The 23,991-nt window shown below is 39.9% G+C and overlaps 1 protein-coding gene across 23 annotated transcripts in view; it reads left to right on the top strand.

The window, feature by feature from the left end:
- Positions 1-23,991, top strand: part of TTLL5 (tubulin tyrosine ligase like 5) — a 270,061-nt gene that overhangs the window by 194,049 nt on the left and 52,021 nt on the right. For 20 of the 23 annotated variants that reach the window (XM_079129214.1, XM_079129211.1, XM_079129232.1 and 17 more), the window contains 2 exons: positions 5,218-5,413; positions 22,240-22,457. In XM_079129214.1, coding sequence (XP_078985340.1) covers positions 5,218-5,413; positions 22,240-22,457 — 414 coding nt within the window. The remainder of the gene's footprint in view (positions 1-5,217; positions 5,414-22,239; positions 22,458-23,991) is intronic. The other 3 variants (XR_013762165.1, XM_079129213.1, XM_079129217.1) reach the window with 1 other exon arrangement.

The following is a 23,991-nucleotide window of genomic DNA, read 5'->3' as shown; positions in this document are numbered from 1 at the left end:
AATTTACAAATGGAATTACATCAAACTAAAAAGTTTCTTCAGAGCAAATGAAACAGTCAAGAGAGTGAAGAGACATTCTACAAAATGGAAAAAAAATCTTAGCCAGCTATTCATCTGACAGAGGATTCATTCATATCCAGGACATATAAAGAATCAAAAAAGTTAACACCAGAAGAAAAGTAATCCAATCAAGAAGTGGGCAAATGAACTGAACTGACAAAAGAAGTAGTACAAATGGCCACCGTAAATATATAAGAATGCACAACATCTTTAGCCTTCATGGAAATGCAAATCAAAACTGCTTTGAAGCACACAATGGCACATGCTTGTAATCCCAGTTACTTGGGAGGCTGAAGCAGGAGGGTCTCCGCAATTCAAGGCCAGTCTGGGTAACTTAGCAAAGCTCTGTCTCAAAAAATAAAAGGGCTAGAGATGTAGCTAAGTGGTAGAGTGCCACTGGGTTCAATCCCCAGTACTGCAAAGGAAAAAAAAAGGCACATTGAGATTCAATCTCCTATCAGTCAGAATGGCTATTATCAAGAAAATAAACAAAAAATGCCGGCCAAAAAGGAACCCTTATATGCTATTGATGGGAATGTTAAATTAGTTCAGCCACTATGGAAAACACTGTGGAGGGTCCTCAAAAAACTAAAAGTGGAACTACAGTATGATCTAGCTATCCCAGTCATGGGTACATACAGAAGGAATCAAGTTGGCATAGAGAAGAGATACCCACACACCCTTATTTATCATGGTGCTATTCACAATAGCCAAGTAGTGGAGTAAGTCTAGATGCCCATCAACAGATCAATGGATAAAGAAAATGCCACATATATACACAATGGAGTCCTGTTCAGCCATAAAGAAAACTGAAGTTTATCATTTATAGGAAAATGGGTGGAACTGGAGATCATCACATTAAACTAAACAAACCAAACCCAGAAAGACAACTATTACATATTTTCTCTCATAGGTGTAACCTTAACAATGAATAGACAGCATGAAAGTAGAAGAGGAATTTTTAAGGAAGGGGGCAGTAGAGAAGCTGGTTACAATTGAATCATATTGTACACATATATGGCAATGTCAGGATGAAACCCATTAGTTAATTTGAATAATTAATATGCATTAATAATTAAACCTTAAAATTTTTTAATTAAAACAAAAACAATCAAGTTTCTTAGGCACTTATTACATTACACAGCTGAGCATCCCTTACCCCCACCAAGTGTTGCACTATAAAAATTCCTCCCTTTTTGCTAAAAGCCTCTACTTGCTTGAGAAACTTCCTTTTGTGATTTGGAGACGAAGCTTATGTTACTGATGAGATTAAAAACAGATTTCATTATAAAAGTTTATGATGTTCCAGTCTGTTCAGTGTGTACAGTTGGAAGAACACTTTGCCTATCCAAAGTCCCTTATTTGATCTTCTCTTGCCCACTGTCCTGCCCCCTGTTCATCCATAGACCCCTTCTTTTGTTCATATACCTGAGAACCTGTCTGTGAGCATCCCCAACAAGGGGACCTAGTTACAGACTGCAAGTTCTAAGAAGGTACTGAAGCGAATGCCCCCGGGAATGTTTCTTATTAAAACTTTTTTTTTTTCCCCAAATAAAACCAATCTAGCTGCCCTGTGAGATGAATTCGCATACCTCCTCGAGCATCCAGTCCCTGAGGCTGTGTTGCTGCCTCTGGCTAGCAGCTTCCATAACCAGCAAGCCAGGAGTAGAAGCAAAACCACTATTGATGAATTTTCTGATCTTTGGTCCAGTGATCAAAAATAGTATTAGAGTCTAGTTTCAGAGTCAGAACAGTCCCTAGCCTAAACTGGCATGGCAGTGTGAAGATCCCTCAGCCGAGGCAGGTCCTGCCTTGTCATCTGCCCCTCCATTTGTGTTTTCTTTGTTCGGTAGACAGGTCACTCCTGCCTTGACACTTCTCTTGGTTTAAGCCTTAGTGCCGTTGTCCATGCCCTCTTTTCCCTTGCAGCTCACACAGTGCCTTTTGCTATGGAATCTGCTTTTAAGTTAGCTTCCCTCAGAAATGAGAAAAGAGGCAATAGGCTCCTCTGACCCCTCCCTTCCTAACCATATTTGACTCCCACTCAAGACTCTACTGGTGACGTTATATTTGATTAATATACTTAGGCACGTATTTGCATTCCATTAGTGGTCACAGTTTTTCATACCTCCAGAAACCCCTTAGGAAAGGTGACTTATAACATGCACATTGAGAAATTTCCAGAGTATCACAGAAAATGAGATGCCAAATTAACAAATCAACTCTGAGAAGTTGGGTCCTGTTCTCCAAGAAGACTGACCCATAGTATATAAGTCAGCACACCTAACTGTGGGAGTCAGACTGAGCACCCCCTCCCTGAACAGAAGATGTGACACATCGGAGGTGACATTATATAAACCTTTCATTCATGGACTTGAGAAGAGCACGTTTCTCAGACACACCCTTTCCTCGGTATTTGGGAGTCTCTTTGACATAGACTGGGAAACCAAAGCAGAGACCTGAAATTTCCAAGTTATAAGGTCACAGGCAGAGAGTAGCACAGATTCGTGGGCCCAGCAGACAGGCCTTGCTCTCCCTACAGTATTCTTTGGAGTCTGATTCTGAGCTCAGGTCTCACCCTAGTTTTGATAGACCTCTACCATTGAATCGATCATTAAGGCCAAAGGAAAGAAAAGGGAAAGAAAATGAATGATTTATTCATGTATTTATGTATTTAATGGTGCTGGGGATTGAACCCCGGGCCTTGTGCATGCCAAGCCCCAATAACACAACAATTTAAATCATTGGAGACACTTCTCTCAACTTAGACATTCTTATTTCTCTAAGCCCAGATTTGGTCTAAGGTTGTTCATTATGAGAGTCTTTATAATGTTTCTTATCTATATAGTTTTCTGGTCACTGTAACTCAAAAAGGGAAAATATATGTGTATGTGAGAGAGAGTAGTTCAAAAAAAGTTCAGACCTGGTTATGGTGACACACACCTGTAATCTCAACCACTTGGGAAACTGAGGCAGGAGGATTGCAAGTTTGAGGCCAGCCTCAGCAATTTAACAAGGCCCTAAGCAACTTAATGAGACCCTGTCTCAAAATTAAAGAAAAAAAAATTAAAAGGTCTGGGGATATGGCTCAGTGGTAAAGTGCCCCTGGGTTCAAACCCCAATACCAAAAAGGAAAAGCAGAAAGGAGGGAGGGAGGGAGGGTGGGGAGGAAGGGAGGAAGAGAGATAGATAAAGGGGATCCAGAGAAGAGTAACGAATAGCGGTAAGGAGTCCAAGGACTGCCAAATAAGGCTGTTGTCAAAATAAGCATGGACTAAATAAATAAATAAACCACTGTGTATTAAAGGATGTATAAGTTTTTCTTTGTAGCCATTTGAAGTGTCTGATTCAGTGGCATTTGCTGCATTCACACTTAGGCCTTCACTGCCGTCCATCCATCTCCAGATGTTTTTCTTTATCCCAACCTGAAGCTCCGTGTTATTAAACAAGAACTCCCTGTCTCCTTGCCCTTGGCAGCCATCGTCCTACTTCATTTCTACAGTTTGACTTTTCTAGGTTCGTCACATTGGTAGAATTGTATAGTGTTTGTCCTTTTGCGACTGAATTCTTCACTTGGCGCAGTGTCTTCAAGGTTCGTCCACGTTGTGGCATGTCACCTGTGTCAGAATTTCCTGCCTTTTTCCCAGCTTTTTTTTTTTTTTTTTCTTTCTTTTTGCCGTGCTAGGGATTGAACCCAGGCCTCCTTGAACCCAGGCTGGGTAGGTGCTCCACCACTGAGCTACACCCTAGCCCCTCCTTCCTTTTTAAAGCCAAGTAATATCCCAGTGTATGTAGATGGTACATTTTATTCTTCCATTCATCTGTTAGGGACATTTAAGTTGTTTTTACTTTTTGAGTCTGTGACTAATGCTGCTTTGAGTATTGGTGTACAGTTCTCTGTTTTGATTTAAATTCATTTGGATATATATAGAAGTGGAATTACTGAATCAATGATTTTATTTTAGTTTAGTTTTTTTTTTTTTTTTTTTTTTGGTAGTGCTGGGATTATGAAATTGCTGGATCATATGGGAATTTTGTGTTCCTTTTTGAGGAACCACCAAAATTTTTCCACGGTGACTGTACGAATTTACATTTCCACCAGCAGTGCACAGAGGATCCAGTTTTCCATATTCTCTCTAGCACTTGTTGTTTTCTGGTTTTTCTTTTGTTTTGTCCTGGTCTTAAATAATAGCTGTCCTAATGGGTGTAAAGTGGTACAATGGGGACTTTTCTACCTGAAGAAATAGACCGAGGGGGAAATTTAGCCGTGTATAGTTGTGAAGACATCTGGTTGTATGTACATAGATGTGTTCATCAGAATCTAGGAATTAAGAATTTGGGCAAGAACCAGTGAAACTCCAAATCATGTACAACCACAAGAATGGAATCCTAATTAGAATAAGTTATACTCTATGCATGTATAATATGTCAAAATACACTTTACTTTCATGTATATCTAAAAATAACAAATGGGGAAAAAAGAATTTGGGCAAGGAAGAGAGGCAGAGTATTAAATGGTGAGTACAGGTACTCCAGTCACAGAGGCCACCAGTCCTTTGCCTTCCTCATGTGTGTCAGCTGAATGCCAGCCTGGATAGGGGCCACATTGAGTTCACATTGCAGTCAATTTGGAATGATGAAAAACGTGACTTCTCACTCAGTTACATTTTCTCTTGATGGAGACACAAGCACAGATATAAATAGCTTCTAAAATAAGTTTGGATACTTCACTAATGGGTGGTTAAAAAATTGAGAATTCTGTGCAGTTTACCTCTTTACTTTTGAAGTTAACAGAGATGAGTGTCCCTTTGTTTCTACCTTAAATTAGGAATTTGAAGCTCTCTGGACTCTTCTTGGAGGTTCTGTGGCAGTCACAGGGGAACGAAATTACTATTTGAATTGTTTAGCATTCAGCACATATGTGAGTCCACTGCTCATGTGCCAGGCCTTGCGACAAGTGCTAAGAATAGCGTGGGCAGCCCCGTCCTTGTCCTTGTGGGGCTATGGTTGAGTGGAGGAGTCAGATAATTTATCACACAAATAGACTTGTAATTCCACCTGCATCTGATTCTGTGAAGGAAAAATACTTGAGACACTTCCCTCTTTTCTATTGGATTGTTCACCCAACCAAAGAAATCTGCTTTCTTTTCTCTTCAGGAGCCTCCAAACAGGTGGCTTTGCCTGGGAAGGCGAGGTAGAGAACAACGCGTATAGCAAGGCTACAGGGGTGGCTCCCCAGCACAAGTACCACCCCACAGCGGGCAGTTACCAACTCCATTTTGCTCTCCAGCAACTTGAACAACAGAAACTTCAGTCCCGGCAGCTTCTGGACCAGAGTCGAGCCCGGCACCAGGTAATTCAAGATAAGCCTTTCCGTGGGCTCTTCCTTCTGTTGGAAAAAAAAAAAAAATGTTAGCGTGCATGAATGGGCAATGTGGGGTTAATAGCCCAAAAGTTTTCCAACAGCAGCTGGCTTGGATGGTTTGTGGGGAGTCTCCTCTCAGAACTGTTCTGGAACCCTAATGTTGGCTTTCCAGGAAGGTGATGTGCAACCATGCTTGACAGGCTTCTTTCATTTGAATGTACAGAAATTCCTATTGTAGTCTTTACCCTTTCCATTATATACTCTTAGTTCAGTAACTTCCCAGAGGGTCTATTTCCAAAATACCTAAAAGCAAGCAGGTTGAGCATCTTTATTTCCAAAGGTACTTTCTTATCATCCATAGACTTGGTATACATATGTACATATGAATCCTTCATTGATCCATCAAGGAATAAATAACTTGCAAGTTCTTCCTGTAGGAAATGGTCACATGTTAGAGAACCAGCCTTCTGTAAATGACAGCTATTCATTCAACACGTTTTGTTGAGTGCCTATCACATGCTAGGCAATGTTTTATTAAACAGTGAGGCTTTAACAGTACCCTACATGCAAGCATCCTCATACTGTGGAACTTAGGCAGCGTGAAACCTTCATTCTCTGCCCACTGTCTGTGAAATAAGAGGAACACCTGAGCATATGTCAGAGGAGCTGTGTATGACACACCAGCATGGCCCCAATTACTTAGAGGAAGAAGGACCTCACAAAAGGTCAGGTCACTAAGAGTTAGCTGTGCCTTGGTGATTCAGGATTATCATTAGAATCATTTACCATGTTCTACAATAGAGATACTGAACTGAATTAATACTGATTCTATTAGCTTCCATATTCCCTATTTTTTAATGAAAAAATACCTTGTTTCAGTTTGATCTCTTATCATTTGCTGCTTTTTTATAAAAATGTAGTTCATGGTATACATGAGTTAGTGCTGAATTAATACTTATTCAAATATAAAGTCAGTGTTCCCCTGAGGTTTTTTATGCTCTGTTCCTCTAAGTAAAATGATTATCATTATGTCCTGTAGTTTTACTTTTCAATTACTACCCAGAATAAAATATGATTATTTTATTTTTTAACATAGTTCATCACATGATCACCTTATCTCTGATATTTACTCTGGAAATTAACACATCATAATTAAGAAATGGTAAATTCGAGCATTTGTGAAATAGTTCTTTAAATTGTTTTTAATGGACAAATTCCCAGACATTTTTAATCTGGAAGCATAGAATATAGCATCTCATTCTGATCATATCATCCTTTGTCATGTAGAAATTTCCTCATTTAGAAAATCTTTGGGACAGCAGAAGCATGTAAGCCTGTTTGCATTTTCACAATTGCAGATATAACTGTATATTAGGTATTTTTTTTTAACTCTGCATATTTTTCCTAAAGTGTTTTATACCTCCAGGCTTCCTGTCATTTTGAGTCCTTGAGAATGCCAGCTTGCTCAGGTGGTGGATAGTGGAGACATCACTGTATACCTTACTTTTCTCATGTGGTGCCAGGGAATATAGACAGGTAGTCCCTTTTAAGCTACACTTCAGTACCTTGAAAAGGTGAACAGGTTTGTTTTTATTTTTGTTTTTTAATAAAAGGAGATGTTTGCAGGACATTGAAGTTTTGGGGAAAGAGAGACAGATTTGCTGATTTTCTCTTTGCGAAACTGCTTCACTTTTAAGTCCCTCTCCTGCTTTTGATTAGCTTCCAGCAACTCACATTCCTTTGAAAATTTAGAGTACTGCTGTTCTTGTGTGGATTTTTTTCACTGAGGATTACACTGGTTTAGTTTCACTGAATTATGAGGTATATGGAAAATATGGTTTTTAGAATCTGTCAGAATATTTGTCTTAGGGAGGAGGCAGAACTCCCAAGAAGGGAGTTATCTCGTGTCTCCTGGAGAAGGAACAGAAAATCATTCATCATGATTTTATATATGTATATAACATCATTTTGTTTCTTCTCCCTGTTTTTCTGAACCACAACTGGTTTAGGTAAGCGTGAGTAAGGATGAAGTTTCAGGTTTGTTGGGAGAGCTAGAGAAACTAAATTCTGTGGGCTTAGTCTATAACTAATAAAATAAGAGTCTATAATAAAATAGCAAATAAGATATTAACTAACATGAAGAACATTTAGTAACTTAGAGTGCTGTATTTCACAGGAGAAACAGCTCTTTGAGATTTTTAGACCTTTGTTTTTAGTGCTAGACCCGACTGAGAATTATCACCAAATTGTTAATTAACGCATGGTTTTCATTCTCAGTCTGTCCTGTATTTCTGTCCTTGAATTAATCCTTTAGATAGAGATAGTACTTCTCTAATAAAATCCTTTCACTTTGGAATCATTTTCCCTAAGTATAGGTTATAAAATTTGGTTTACTTCCCATTTGAAATTGGTAGGCAGAATTAAAATCAAATTGACCTAGCATTCATCTATAAAAGAAACAGGTTTTTTGGAAGAGGATATGAAGGAAATGGTACTGTGTTGTATGATATAGTCATTATTTTTATACATAGTACCTTGCATATAGTGATCTCCTAATAGATGTTTGGGGAAACATCATGTGGCCTTTCTCCCATTATTTGCAAAGAAGGTTCTCTATCCTTTTCTGCCTCTAACCAGAGCACTTAGGTATGCAGCTGTGCCGATGTCAAGAAGGCACTGATTCAGGCTGAGTGTGAAAATGGGCATCTCTAACCATTCATACAGAGCGAGTTTGGGTCTTCATCTCTATCTAGCCTGTGTTTACTCAGAAATGTAGACCTCATCATGACCTGAATCCACCCCTGAAGAAGACTGAGCCTGTGACATGGAAGTGAGAGGAAAGTCATGCTGAGCCATTGGCAGAGGTATCTAAGGACAGATACAAGAAAATTGAGTGTGATCCAGTCTTTTTGATGGAGAGCATGATAAAGGAAAAAAAGACAGAACTGAAACTATGAGCTGTTATGCCCCGATAGGTGAAATTCCAGCAGTTTGAAAAACATCATTTTAAGTCAAAGCAGAGTCCACAGACTTTTTCTGCAAATAACCAGATAGTAAATTATGTTAGGCTTTGCAGGACATAGGTTCTCCATTGCAGCTACTCGGTTCTGCCATGGCAGAGTGAAAACAACTGTCCACAGTAGGTCAATGAATGAATATGGCTATCTTCCAATAAAACTTTATTTACAAAACAGACAACAGGCTGGATTTGTCCTGCAGGCCCTGCTTTGCAGACCCTTTGTCTATAGCAACATCTACCTGAAGGGCTAGTTAAAACTCTAATCCCAGCTACTTGAGAAGCTGAAGCAGGATGATTGCAAGTTCAAAGCCAGCCTCAGCAACTTAGCAAGGCTCTAATCAGCTTAGCAAGACCCTGTCTCAAAATAAAAAGGGCTGGGAATGTGGCCTAGTGGTTAAGTGCCCCTGGGTTAAATCCCCAATAGCAAAAAAATAAATCAAATTTTCAGATTAAATTTTCTCCCCTTGGTTATTTGTTTTCTGTCCTTTGGAAGAGAGATGGTATGTGTTAAAACTTAATGTTGCTCTTATAAAATATCAGGCAATAATTTTTACAGGATAAAATATCAGGCAATAATTTTTACAGGAACTTTGTTGCTGTCTTTTTCACCCCATCGACCATAGTATTCTCATAAATAAATTATCAAAATACCTCCTTACTCATTCTTATCAGGGTGCATTCTGCTCAGCAATCACAGCTCCCAGGATTCAAGTCTCAGGGTGGGCAAGAGATAAATAGCAGGACAGATTCCTCCCTGTTTTACTAGTGATAGCCAGCACTTCATAAGCACTTACGTTGTTCCCAGCACTGTTCTAATCTAGGTGCTGTTCATATTATTAACTTGAGGTAGCTAGGGCCGCAAGGGACTGCTGTTGACCGATACATCCCGCTGGTGTCCTCTCTGGCTTGCCTCCCTGCTTCCCATTTCCTCTACATACTGGCTTCCTGCCCCAAAGGACAAGGCAAAAATACTCTTCTTTCAGCTGAATTGGGGGACCTGCTTGGGCAACAGTGACTACTGGTGACATCAGCATGAGTAGCTCTGCATGCTGGGGTCTGTGAGAGGGCTGCACCGGCTGTGAGGCCCGACTGACCTGATTCTAATTGCCGACACTGAGCTGATGTTATTCTTGGCGCGGGGCAGAGCGATTACTCAGTAGTTTCTGTTAAAGTGATCCTTTGTTAAACTTGTGCTCCCAACCCAGTCCCCCCTGTCTTCCCTCCCTCTCTCTTCTCTGCCTCATCCAGACCCAAAAAAGAGCCCAGAAAGCAAAAAAAAAATTAGGACATTTTGATGGCCAAGGCAAAACTGCTGACATCTCTTTGAACAACAGCAGGGGAGAGGAGCACTTTTAAACACATCCTAATTCTTCAGCGGCTCCGTTCTCTTTCCAAAGCTCTTCAGTTTTTAGTAGACTTAATTTTCAACATGAGTAAGGTGACTCAAGGTAGAAGACTGCCTCCCGAGTTCGCTCATCCTTCCACACATCTGCTCTTTACTTCTCCTTTCCTGCCACGCCCAGGTTTGTGGACCAGCCTAGATTCACTGAGGCTAAGGGAGGCTACTGCTCCTCTAACAAGCAGGGCAGGGCAGGGGGTAGCAGTCAGCGTTCCCTGCAAGGGGTCCTTCTGCATGCTGCAGCATCCAATGGTGCGTATGTACGTGCACAACCTCAAAGACCAGGAAGGGATTCCCATATAAACCCAACCAAGTCCTGTTATTTTGCTCCTAAAAGTTCATTGCATGTGTCTAGAAAGCTCTGCACCCCCTACAGGAAGGAACACTGTTCTCTGAGCCATTGGCCTGTGTGTTTGGGTTGTGGAAGGAGGGGAAGGAGCGAGAACTCAGCAGGCGCTTTATCCAAGCACCAGCAAGAGCATGGGAGCCACTGGGCACTGCACAGGAGCAGGAGGTGTATCAGAGGGGAAGGTCAAACCTGGGCGTGCAAGGGAGGAATTTGTGTGTGCCTGTGCACACATGCGCGTGCTGAAGTCCCAGGACCTGTGGGCCCAAATGCCAATAACCTCCTGCTTCTTTGCTTTTGTTTGTCTGGTTGGTTCTTTTGTCCTGTTTGTTTTTTCCTCCTAACCTTTATCAAGAACTCATAATGCTTAGTTTCTAGCTTTTAATTATTATTATTACTGATTTTTCTAGGATGATTCTATTTGATTTTGCCAAACCATTTTTTTTCTTCTTACCTAAATAGAATACATTGAAAATACATGAAATAATACTCATAAAACTCCACTCAGTTGTTTTGAACATAGGCACTCTGGACAGGCTTTGGAGTCAGATAATTCTTGGTTTAAATCTTGGCCCTGTCTAGTCCATGACCAGGGAAAGGTTGTTAGACATTCTTTGAACCTCATTTTCCTTCTCTCTAATGTGGAGATGATAACAGATAACTGAGTTATAAGGATTATAATCCCCAGATGTGATATCATGAAACCAGGCATTTTATTTGTATCATTTCACTGAATCCTTACAGCTGTCCTCTTATTAGCCCTGTTTACAGATAAAAGGGAAGAGTGTCATTCATGTAACTTTCTCAGGGTCACATAACTAATAAACAGATTTGAACTTGGTTTGTCAGCCTCCACATCTGAGCTCTTGGTTATCAGGCTGTATTCTGTCTTCCTGATCATAAGACATTCAATACATAGTAGTCATTGAGGACTACTGCATAAATTTTAAATTGTCGTTCATAAATTCAACAAGTACTTATTGACACCTGTGAAATTATCTTTGAAAATTTATTTTCAAGAGTCTTAACCAGTCTTCTACTATTCATATGCACAATCTCAAAAGTTTTACTAAATGCCTGTAAACTTAGGCCTAGACATTATCCCAATTACCTCAAATACTTAATTAAAGAAGCATCTTAAGAAAGTTTCCTGGGTTCAAAAATCTTAGAAATGCTCATAATTAAGCCTCTCTTGTACTTTTATTACTAAGTAATATGGTCAGGAGCTAATGAGTCGTACAAGATCCTGAAATATGTTCCTACAGCTTGGCAATTCAGAGCCTTATGTGGAATGTTACCTTTCCAGGTAGGACTTTGTCCTTTCAACTCTTAGCAATATCAATAGTGATAATACTATTATTAATAGTATTTTAATATAATAGTATTATATAATATGATAATATTATAATAGTATCATCAATCATGATAATACTATTTATAATTTTATTTCTATAACAGGCTTTGTTGAGAAGACAAAAAGGGAATAGGGCAAGTGTCCACAAATGGGATATCGCAGATAACATCTTAGTATAATTCATGTTAGGCTTGCTTTTTCAATACTATATAAATGTGAATCCCAGTGTATTATGACACTTTAGGCATTAGTTTGTTATGTTGATTCATAGCTGATAGCAAAAGAAGTCCCCTGATTATCAGCAGGTTGTTTTCTAAGCCATTGTTAAGATAACGTTCCTCTGAAATTTTGGACTTCAGTGGGCATGTCCTGTGTGCCAAATGCACTGTTCACTCCTACTGATGAGGACACCTATGCTCAAATTGTGCCCCTGAGTTCACACCACTGCCCAATTGCAGAGATGACATTGGAACCAGGTAGGAGGGCTCCTAGAGCCCTTTCCAGGTTATCACTCTCCCCTAGACAGAGCTGACTCTTTTCTCCTTGTTTTACACGTTTATCACTAATCACTTAAGCCACTCCAGATTTATGACTGCTGCACTACCGAACATTCTCACAAACATAAAAGAAAGGGTCAGTGTAATCAGTGAAAATCCAGAACTCAGCTTGGTTGTCTAAAGAAGCAACTGTTCCCATGCCAGCTGCTGGGGAGCAATCTTGTTATCTGTTGTTAAAATGTCATTTGTTACAGGACCAGGTGACTGATTACACTCCCTTCCCTCAATCTGTGACCTGTGGTTTGTTTTCCTCTGTAGGCAATAGCTTTGTGTAAAATAATGAAACATATCTGTAAGCGTGAAGAGCCAAAAAAGGAAAAGGAAAAGCAAATTTATTTTTTAAAAAAAGCAACAGTAAAAAAGAAAAAAAAAAAGTACATACGTACATACATACAAGAACCATTTGAGATGGATACAGCCACAGGAAAAATACTTAATGACTATATGACAGCAAGGTCGAATATACTGTTGAAGATATGAGCAGTAGGCCAACCATATGAGGTGCTGGGCCAAATAAAACAAACCATATATTTCAGGACAGAGACAAGTTAAATGTCTATAAACTTGGAATTTAAAGTTATAAGGGAACATAGAGAATGTCTTTTACTAACTATTTCATTTTACTAATCAAGAGACATAAAATACAGATACTATCAGGAGAATGTGAGCAGTGATGAACAAATAATACTCTACATCCACTAACAAATAAATGATAAAACAGACGATTGACAAATGAAACCGAATCCTCTTTTTTTAACCAGTTGAGCTCTCAATCTGGGGCCATTCCTGATTTTTTTTTTTCTTTGAGGTATTGGGGATTGAACCAGGATCACTTTGCCACCAAGCTACATCCTCAACCCTTTATTTTATTTTATGAAATTATCTGTATACAGGTTGAGCATTTTGTTTGTTTGGTTGAGCGGTCTTAATTTGAAAATCCAAAATGTTCCATGGTCCAAAATTTTTTGATCCCTGACATGACACCACAATTAGAAAATTCTACTTTGAAAATGAAACTCTTAAAAATATTATTTAAATTTCCCTTGGGTTCTATGTAGAAGGTATATATAAAACAAGTGAATTTTGTATTTAAACTTGAGTCCCTTCCCCAACATACCTCATTATATATATGTAAATATTCCAGTATCTGAAAAAAATTTTAAATCTGAAGCACTTCTGGTCCCATCCAACCAAGCATTTTGAATCAGGCATACATACATAGGTAGGCACGTGTGCACACTGTGATGTTTAAAATTAGTGGGACACTGGGTGTGGTGGCTCACACCTGTAACCCCAGTGACTTGGAAGACAGGAATTCAAAGCCAGCTTCAGCAAAAGTGAGGTGCTAAGCCACTCAGTGAGACCCTGTCTCTAAATAGAAAATAAAACAGGGTGAGAGATATGGCTCCGTGGTCGAGTGCCCCTGAGTTCAATCTCCAGTACACACAAAAAAATAAAATAATATTAGTGAGAAATATTTGCTTAAAAGATTTGAGACAAAATTTTCTCAGTGTTCTCTAAAAGAGTGATCTTGGGGTAAAGTGAATGAAATCTCTGGTTTTTAGATGCATCTGAAGAAAGCTGTTAACATTGCTAGGTTTGCTTTAGTTTTTCTTTGGAAAGGAGATTAGAGTTAAACAGATTTTGCTTTAGATACATTTGCCTTAAAAGGTAGCATACATAAATCAGGGCAGTAGTGTAGTAAATCACACCCCAGGGGTGCAAATCCCAGCTTACTGCTCAGAGATAGGCAGTCCTGGTCACAGTACTTACATATTTGTGCTTGGTTTCCTCTTCAAATGGAGGTGATGGTGCAACCTGCCTCAGATGACTAGGAGGATTAAATGAGTTAACAAATAAAGGATTTAGAGCAATGCTGACCCATGGTAAAAGCTCAATAAACCTTAGTTGCTCTTATTATTCATTATGCATGTTAGCCTTCCATTACTATAACAAATGTAAAAATCTTATAAAGAGAAAAAGTTTATTTTGGCTCACAGTTTCAAAGGTTTTGAAAGGTTCTTACCATGATAGGTTGCTTTGGGTGAAGTAGCAGATCATGGTAGAAGTGTATGGCAGAGGAAAACTGCTCACTAGGAAGCAAAAGAGAGGAAGTGAAAGGGTCTGGGGTCCCACTGTCCCCGTCAAGAAGACACCTTCAGTGATGAAAAGCCTCCCACAAGTCCCCATCTCTTAAAGGTTCCACCACCTCCTGATAGTGCCATGCTGGGAACTAACCCTTTACCACGTGGACCGTCGTGGGACACTTCAGGTCTTTCATTATGGTAAAAAGCATAACATAAATCTACCCTCTAAATACAGTGCACAGTGTTGTTAATCATGTGCACATTTTTGTACAACATCTCTAGAACTTACTCATATTACATAACCGAAACTATCCTCGTTGAACAACCCTACATTTCCTCCTCTCCCGGCCTCTGGCAACAGCCATTCTACTTTTGTGTCTGTGAATTTGATTACTTAAGGTGGCTCACATAAGTAGAATAATACAGGAGTTGTCTTTTTTGTAATTGGCTTATTTCAGTTAGCATAACATCGTCCAGGTTCATCCACGTTGTAGCATATGACAGGATTTCCTTTTTTAAAAGCTGAATAATAATCTTTGGTGTGTGTATATATAACATTTCTTTATCCATTCATCCATCAGTGCGTCCACATCTTGGCTATTGTCAATAATGTGAATAGTGAGTGTGGATGTGCAGATCTCGCTTCAATAGTGTATTGCTTTCACCCTTAAATAAACATAGTATTATAATTTCATCTTCAGAATTAGAAGTTACTTAAAACAATATTAAAGATGTCTTAGAAGAAGCTGCAGGCTCATAGAGTACTGATTGCTTACTTGGATAATTAAAAAATTGTATATAAATCAGTGTGTTCATAGTTGCTAGAGAAAGAGGTATGTGAGTAAAAAAATATTAATACCAAGACAAAATGACTATTCTTTAGAGTAATATCTGTGTAGACTATAAAATGTTGTCCAAAGACAATAAAATAGGAAATAAAAAAGGAAATAAACAGCAACAGCATCAAATTATGATCCAGATTTTCATGGGACACAGTTTCCTCATAATTATCAAAGGAAAATAAAGAAATCAATCCTCTCAATCATACTGATGGAAGTGTAAATTGATACATTCTTTACTGGGGGCAAATGGGGAATATAGAGAAGAGTTTTAAAACAGAAGACTGAGAAGACTTCTGATGGATCTATTCTTCAAGGAAATTATTTGAAACCAATAATATATGTGAAAAAATATTAATAACATGATGTTTATCACAGCAGTATCCTTAAAGAGCAAAACCAGTTGGTGACCACCTAAGTGTGCACGTGTGTGGGGGGGTGGTATTTCAAAAGGAAAGGATAAAATTGGGGTGGGTCCTGCTTTTCTTTCAGAAATCTGTGAACATATTTAAATATTTCCATAATCACAAATAAAAGCTACCTCAGTGTGTCTGCTTATAACATTCTACTATTGATGTTTGACAATTATGACAAACCATAACAGAAAATATGGAGCCATTAAAACAGTGATCTAGATCTACCTTCATAGATGTGAAAAAAATCTCAAGGTAGATATTTGAATGAAAAAAAAAAAAAACAGGCCTCAAAACATTGGGTGTCCTATGATCCCATTTTTTAAGCATACAGAAATACATACAGAAAATAAGTATATAGAAAAATGTCTAGATATTAACGGGTTATCTCTGGTAGAATTAGAAATGGCTTTTAATGCTGTTTTCTGATGATCATGTGTTAAAGAAACTAAAGTGTTTCACAAAAAGGAAAGCCTCAGCCTGCCAGGCTTTAGTGTGCGTGTGTGATTGGTGTTCCTTGTTGCCAGATGTAGGGTGAGACAGGTGAGAAATGAGCAGCAAAACAAAGCTACACTCACGGGAGTTGAGTTGCCCTCAGGATCTCAGCCTCCTGACTTACGAATGGCTGGATGTCTTGTTGGGTGGAGCAAGGGGCTGCTGGCAAGGGAAGGTCATCCATGCTGTCTGAGGTCTAGTTGGTCATGGAGAGTAGCCGTGTCCTGAGCCAACTGCCTCGTAGGGAGTTAGGCTTCTTTGGTCCTGTCTCCCACCCAACCCAAGAAGAGTCCAATTATTGAAAAACGAACTCAGGCTGTCCATGGAAGCTTTGGTTTGTTTGGGTGAAGGATTCTGAGGCTCATGAGATATTTGAATATCTGGTTTAAATCATTTGTTGTTCCTCAAGTGTTAGCAAATAGGATTAATTTAGAAACTTTCTGAAGAATACTGGTTTCAGTTGGTTGGTGAATAAGAGTTTCAAATTTTTTTCTGTCCAGGTAAGCACCTGTATTTACATCTTTCACAGTAAGCTATTGGGGGTAGTAAGATCTTTCTTGCTTGCTGAATGAGTAGGAACTTCTTCATTGGTTTTAGAAATGGAAGGATGTGCCAGAGGACTTCCAGGAGGTTTGGCAGTCACTGTCCTGCCTGGGGTATTTGTTGTGTGGTTGTGCTCACTCTTGCCCTCTCCCTCCCCGCCCATATATATATATATATATATATATATATACTGTTATTTATATATATATATATATACACACATATATGTACTGTTTATATATGTAGTAACTCCTGGGTCTCTGGTTTCTGCTCCATCCCTATCCAAGTCATAGCACTTCTTATGGTAGCAGTACCAGAAATTGTACCCCTTTCTTTTGCTCAGCCCCTACTCCTGTCCCAGCTGACAAACACTGAATGGAAGACAGCCAAGAGCTCTGTATGAGTTAGACAAAGGCCCTTTGGAAGCTTTCTTTTGCCAAAATAAAAACAGCTACTCTGACCCTCACCTTGGCGCTGAGGTTTTTACAGCATCACAGTGTTGCACAAAAGTTGCAGCATGTTCTTTGCCTTCTGCAGTCTCCCCCTGGTTGTGGTCCATTGAGTGGGTGGTGGCTCACATATTCTAGAAAAGTACCGCCCCCACACTGCAGCTGCCAGTGAGAGATAAACTGGTGGTGGATTTGTATACTGTGTATGGCAACTCTGTGGCAGTTAGGACAAAACCTCACATGGGGAGAGTGATACCCAGCAATGCTTGCTTCTCTGAAATCGGGGTAAAAGAGACATTGGCCTACTCAAACAGAGATTAGCATTTGCTACCTTCTCTCCCTTAATTCTCAAAAAATGGAATTTACAGTTATTTTATTACAAAGAGCCTTCCAGCTCTGTTCCATCACCAGCAAGCCTAAGTGAAGGCTAAAAGGAGTGTTTTTCTGGAAGGAATTAAAAAAAAAGAAAATGAACCTTCCAGAATTTAATCTCTGAATAGTATTATCTTTCTAGTTAGAGCGCCCAGATCTTGCTTCCTTTTAACCTTCCAAGTCGCAGGCTGTGTTCTTTCTATCAGGAATCCCTCCTCCCACCCACGAGCACCCCTCTGTTGTCAAGGGAGGGCCTTTCCAGTCTTTTACCTGGGGCCAAGCCAACCCTCAAACTGGAGCTCTGCGTCTCCTTGCTGTCCTGTGGCTTTTTCCCACACCCAGCGGAGCAGCAAGAGTCATGTAGATGTTGCCCAGCTCTAAAGTAGAAGCCAGTGCTTGCTTATCCAGTGCTCCCAAGCCCAGGATACTGAGTGGCAACAGCACAGCTGTGTCCCTAGGTTGTTAATATTGTGTATTCAGTCCTCACATGTCTTAGAATTTATTCAGAGAACATCTTATAATTCTGTCCTTTCAAGAGTCAGGACAAAACAGTTCACATGATCTCTAGCTGGTGGAGTTGCAGGGTTGAGGCCAATAACAGGGTATGAGGAGCCTGGGAAACCAGTCTAAACATACCCACTTACATATCTGCTTTTAATATTGCCTGAGTGTTTTCCTGGGCTGCTTCTTATCATATTTGATTGCTTCAGTCCCACCCCAATTAACCTTCACTTTGGTGAGATACCTCGGGATTTGTCTTCATTACTGACTCTTCAATTTCAGATGGAATTCAACTATGATTCCTTTGTTGTCCATTCAGTGTATTCCAGCATGGCCACCAAACCATAAGAAGCACAACCTAGAAGCTTTTTACTGTATTTGGAAAGATAAGTTGCTTTGAGATGCAATCCATGCCTGCTGAGGCTTAAGTTGGCTTGACTTTGTGGTAGACTGAGAATTAGTTCTCATATCAGGATTTCGTTTGGCTGCACGTACCACACACACACATTCAAGTCAGAAAGGGTTTTTACCCCCATATAATTAGAACTCTAGAGGTAAGAGCTCCCACACACCAGGTGCCATCAGAAGCCCATGTTCCTTCTGTCTCTGTTCCCTGCCATTACACCCTGTGCCTGTCCACTTCTAGCTAGCTAGTGGGAAGAATAGTCAGGGCGAAAGGTGTGAAAGTTCAAAGAACCTTCCTAAAAACCACACCCAGGAACTTCTGTTTATATCTTGTCATGTGGTTACCTGTAAGGGGCGGGGGTGGGGGGGGACGGCAGGGGAAGGGCTAAGCTAAACACACATTATTATGCAGACAGAATCAGAACAGTATTATTAGGAAGAAAGGGAAAGGTGGCGATATCCAGGCAGGTGGCAGTGTCCTAAGCAATAAGTTTTTTTTTTGTTCTGAGGATTCATCTAACCTTGTATAGAACATCAGTGTATCAAGTCCTACTACAAAATTTGCATCTAAGGAAGAAATTTACTTTGGGGGAAATCTTAAGAGGAATTACTTGTATTTTGGACACAGCACACTAGGTACTTTTCAAATTCAGAGAATTAGTCTTATTACAAGATTGCATCTCTATGTGTATACACATTTGCCTATTGTAGAGAAATTTAGCTGTTGCTTAAGAAAAAAAAAAAAAAAGATAGTTAATGTACTATTTCATTTTGTTCATTCCTGGAGTAAAAGGGTATTAAGTACCTGGGCGTTTTACAAGCCTCTGTGGGTGAAACCATAATTAATAACCATATACAAATCTAGCTATTTTCAGTGTGTATTGTCCAGAAGAGAGGAAAAGTACACAGATAAGTGGCTGTAATACAAGACTGAATACAATACCAGGTAGAATAAGACATGCAAATAAATTTTTATAAGCATTCAGAAGAGGAAAAGATTATTTCAGCCAGAGAGAATTGAATAAATATGATCTGGGAACCTAAACATATGTTTTCATTTTAAGAGTTTGCTTTCACAGTGAGTGAGCGTCATCATAAGACTAGAAAAATATGTTGAAAATATGCATAACCAACTACCATCCACAAATGATTATTGATAGGTAGACTTGAATATCATCCCTAACCCTTGATAAACTGAAGTAGAGAATGAAGAAGGAAAGGAATGGAGCATTTGCTAAGTGTCTATTGTATGCCAAGTATTTTATCTTAAGAAACCCTTATTGATTACATAGGTAATCTTCATTTAATCTCCAGCAATCCAGCAAAGTAGTTATATAATTGCTTATGAGGAAGCCAAAGCTCAGAGAAGTTAAGGAACTTGAAAAGATAACCCATTTTGGGAGTAACAAGGCTGACATTTGAGCCCCATGCATTTAACTGAAAAGCCATGTTTTTTCCAGTCAGCCTTGTCTCTGCTTTTCATCAGTGACCTCATCTGGTTCCAAAGCCGGCGATGGATAGTCAGTTCCCTCTTCAAGGCTGTCTAATAGGGAGTCCTGTACCTAACTGGTTGACATTGGGCTTCATGTGAATATTTTCAGTTATACTCAGAGCTAATTTTTTACACTTAATGTTAGTAGAACTTGACTTTTTAATAATTTATTTATTTTTGTAATAACTGCACACCAAATTTAAAAAAGTAGTGAAGTTAATGTTCTTCTTACTTGACACTTAGCTAACCAGTTCTTTCTTCATGGAAATTACCAACTTTTTGTATATCCTCCCAGAATTTTTCTGTGCAATACTAATGTGTGAGTGTGTGTGTGTGTGTGTGTGTGTGTGTGTGTGTACACTTTTTAATACACAAATAGGGGCTTAGTATACACTCTGTTCTGAATTTGCTGTTTTCATTTATTCTTTTATATATATTTAGATGACCCAGAAAAGTTTTGGAAAGAAAAATATGACGAATTTGGAAAATAAAAAGAAAACCGTGATGAATTCAGTAATACAGTTGTTGTTACCATGGGAACATTTATTGAATAGGTGTTCTGACCCGTGGCAGTTCCCCTGCAACATAAAAAATACAACTCACTAAAGAATATTTTTATTTCTAAGAGTTCTTTATTAACAATTTGTTTCCTTGACTGCTGATTCATTGAAGTTGTCTGTGGTCAGCTCAGTGCGGCCCTCATTCCAGTTCTTCAGTCCCCATCTGAGTCCTGGTCTTCTCCTATACACTCTTCACAGCCGAGCTCACTTTGTAGGATGGAGTAGGGAAAACAGCAGCCTAGGGTTGCCCCTTCCTGCCTTCCTCTCCCAGTTGAGTCTCTCCCTCAGATATGGGAACAGCAGTTGAAAGAAGGTTTGTTTGAGAACCTTTGTGGAGTTTGAAGAGTTGGTGCCTTCCCTCAGAAGGCTGGCTGGAGCACCAGGGACCCTCGGCCCTCTGGCGCCACGGAAGGGCCTTCTCATGTGCACACACGACAGCGCTGCTCTGCTGGCTTGGCCCATGACCTTGGGTCTTCCTTTCTTCTCTTTGTGTCATGCATCCACAGTTCTTCAGTTTCTCCCCCAGGTGGTTTGCAAAGGCACATCTCAGTCAGATGGGTCAGTTTGAAAATGCTCAGATCCTCTCCCTTAGAAACCACTTTGACCTGTATCAAGTGTTTGAGTCAAACACATTCGATCCTTGCAAGACCCCTGTGACCTGCTGAGCCAGACTTTTGGACTCATTTCCCAGAAGTGGGACTCTCCAGGCCTGAGTAGAGAAGGGTTGGTTGACAAGTTTCTAAACCTACCCAGCTCATCTTTTAAATTTGAATTTAAAAAAAAAATTCATAAAGGACAAAAATAGTACAGGTGAGGTCTGTCTGGAAGGTGAATATGCCCTAAGAGCATCTTTTCCTTTTCCGTCAAGCCTGACCATGTCCAAGTGACTTCTCTATCTACAGAGAGATCTGAATTTCAGGATAGCCTTTTCATAAAAAGTGCTATGTATTCTGCCCATCACATTATTTTTCTCTTAAAATGACTTTACATTAAAAGTTTTTGCGGACTGGGGTTGTGGCTCAGGGGTAGAGCGCTTGCCTAGCACGTGTGAGGCACTGGGTTTGATCTTCAGCACCACATAAAAATAAATAAATAAATAAATAAATACAGGTTAAAAAAATGCTTTAAAACTTGTTTTGTAATACATGCGTATTGATGGTAGTATTAATAGTATTAAAGGACCAATAACAAAACTTAATGACACACACAAACCTATTTTTTAATGACGTAAATAAGTTGTAAGAATTCTTTAAGTACCTACTTAAAGAAAGTATACTTTCACAGCCTGCAGATATCTGTGGCATCTGTGATGTTTAGATGGTGTTTTCAGATCTTTATTTATTGGCCTCCCTTCCAGCCCAAAATACCCTTGTATTGTATGCATGACATGAGTTATATTCATGTCACAATTTTTACTTTGAAAACATTTTCAAATGTAAAAATCTTGTGTTAATCCTTAGGTCAACAGGGTGTTACTGTGTTAGAATTCTCCAAGTGCCCTCAAAGCCATGCTTGGTCTGGCTCTGGGCCTCATCTCTGCACTCTGGTCATTCACTGTGCTCTGGCCACACTGGCCTCTTCCCTCTCCTCCAACATGTGGGCCTTCAGATTTCTGAAGGAGCTGGAGTCAAATTTCTAGCACTCAATCCTCAGTAGGAGACATTCATTAAAAAAATCTGTTGACTGTAACAATGAAGGAAATCAAGACTGAGAGAGAACAAATGCTTTTCTAATTCCGGAATAGGGACCAACACCTAGTACCAGGTGCCCGGATTCCTATCCCTGGTGCTTGCACCTCAGCTCTGCTGCAGGAGACTCCCCTTCTGAATCTGGACCTGCACTGGCAGGGAAGTTTGCCCTAAAAACTAACTTTAACAATTTCCCTTTTCTCTTTGCCCCTGCCTTAGGATTACAGCAGTTATATACAGCAAATGGGTGGTGAGAGGGAGCTCCTTCAATCTTTTTCTTTTCTTTTTCTTATAGGCGATCTTTGGCAGCCAGACACTACCTAACTCCAATTTATGGACAATGAATAATGGTGCAGGCTGCAGAATTTCAAGTGCCACCGCTAGTGGCCAGAAGCCAACCACTCTGCCACAGAAAGTGGTGCCACCTCCAAGTTCTTCCTCCTCCCTGGTCCCCAAACCCCCATCTAATCACAAACAAGTGCTCAGAAAGGCCACATCCCAGAGGGCTTCAAAGTAAGTTCACTGTAAACTTTTCAGTTTCTTCTAAGTTATGTCAATGTTAAGCTAATAGTACTTTTAACTTCTGAAACCTTCCATAAGGTACTGAAAACAAGAATACCATCAGGGCGCCGTGGCCCACACCTGTAGTCCCAGCAGCTCTACAGGCTGATGCAGGAGGATCCCAAGTTCAAGGCTAGCCTTGGCAATTTAGCAAGACCTTGTCTCAAAATAAAAAAGTAAATTAAAAGGGCTAGGAGTGTAGCTCAGTGGGGGCACAGGAACACCCGATGGGGAATAGAGACTAACTCTAGACTCAACCATAGCTACAAATTGGAATCACTTGGGAGTAATTAAAGCATGCCAGTGGCTGGGCTGTGCCCTGTGAGAAGAGCAGCCCCTACTCCTTCAGCTTCCCTGGGTGGTTATGGTGACAGCTCCCTGCACAGTTCAAGGTCATTGCTAACCAACTCTGCTGGCCTTTGGAGTTACAGTCAGTGCCCCAGGTAAGAGTCCCGAACTGTGGGCTTGGAGAAAGGAAATGAAAATTTCTCTCTCGTTGTATCTTCTCTTGCCTGTTCTGCACAATCAGATCATTTCATTTTCATACTAAAGTCAATGCCTTCTTCCCTGCTGTTGTTTGTTCATGTTTGGGCACTGGGATGGGAAGATGTAGCATTGAGATTTCATTAATGTCAGTGTCACTTCATTGACCTTATTCAACAAACAGGGTAGCGAAAATATTTCTAGTACTATGGGAGGTCTACCTGTTTTATACTAAAAAACATTTCTGTGCCTGAATTAAATTGTCATAGGTCATCATCCTCCATTCTGCCTCCAACGCTTTTTTAGCTAGGGAACTAGAAATCGGTGGGTAAATGGTGTTGTTTCTAGCCCTTCTGCAGTTTCAAATTGGGGAATTTCTCAAAGATGTCTGGCACTGACTGGCCTTTCTCACTTTCACACCTTGAGCTTGTGTGCATTTCTCGTACTCTCATTAATGTTCCACGTTCGTTTGTCCTTCACAAGCTCAATTTTAGTTGTAGGAAAGAATCCTGGAACAAAGAAAAATGCCTTAGTGTTTCTCCCCCTTGGAGGGTGAATCAAATTCTGGATTTGAATTGAAAACAATCTCTTGTGACTGTTTTAATCATATTGCTGCCATTATTCATCTATCCAACAAATATTTACACAGTGCCTGCTAAGTACAAAGCCCTGCTGTAGGAATAATTGGCATTTTAAGGACTGCAGAACTCTCTGGAGCAGTAGCAAAGGGCAGTAGGAAGGCTGCAGATTGTGGTTGAATGCCAGTGTCAGGATAAAAAGGAAGCTGTGTGTCCTCTCAACAGAAAGAACAGTCGAGTCCTCAAGGTGCAGCTGCAGAGGCAGACTGCCTGGCTCCCTTCCCCCTCCACACTTGACCAATTGGGCATCTTTGGCAAGATACTTAATCTCTTGGCCTCAGTTTCCCCACTTATAAAATGGGACAATAGGAGTATCTGCTTCCTAGATGAGTTGGTAAGTATTGACAGAACTCCTGTTTGTGAAG

This window comes from Sciurus vulgaris, assembly GCF_902686455.1.
Source record: "Sciurus vulgaris genome assembly, chromosome: 2".
Taxonomy (NCBI): Eukaryota; Metazoa; Chordata; class Mammalia; order Rodentia; family Sciuridae; genus Sciurus; species Sciurus vulgaris.
This window is presented reverse-complemented; position numbering and strand designations above follow the sequence as displayed.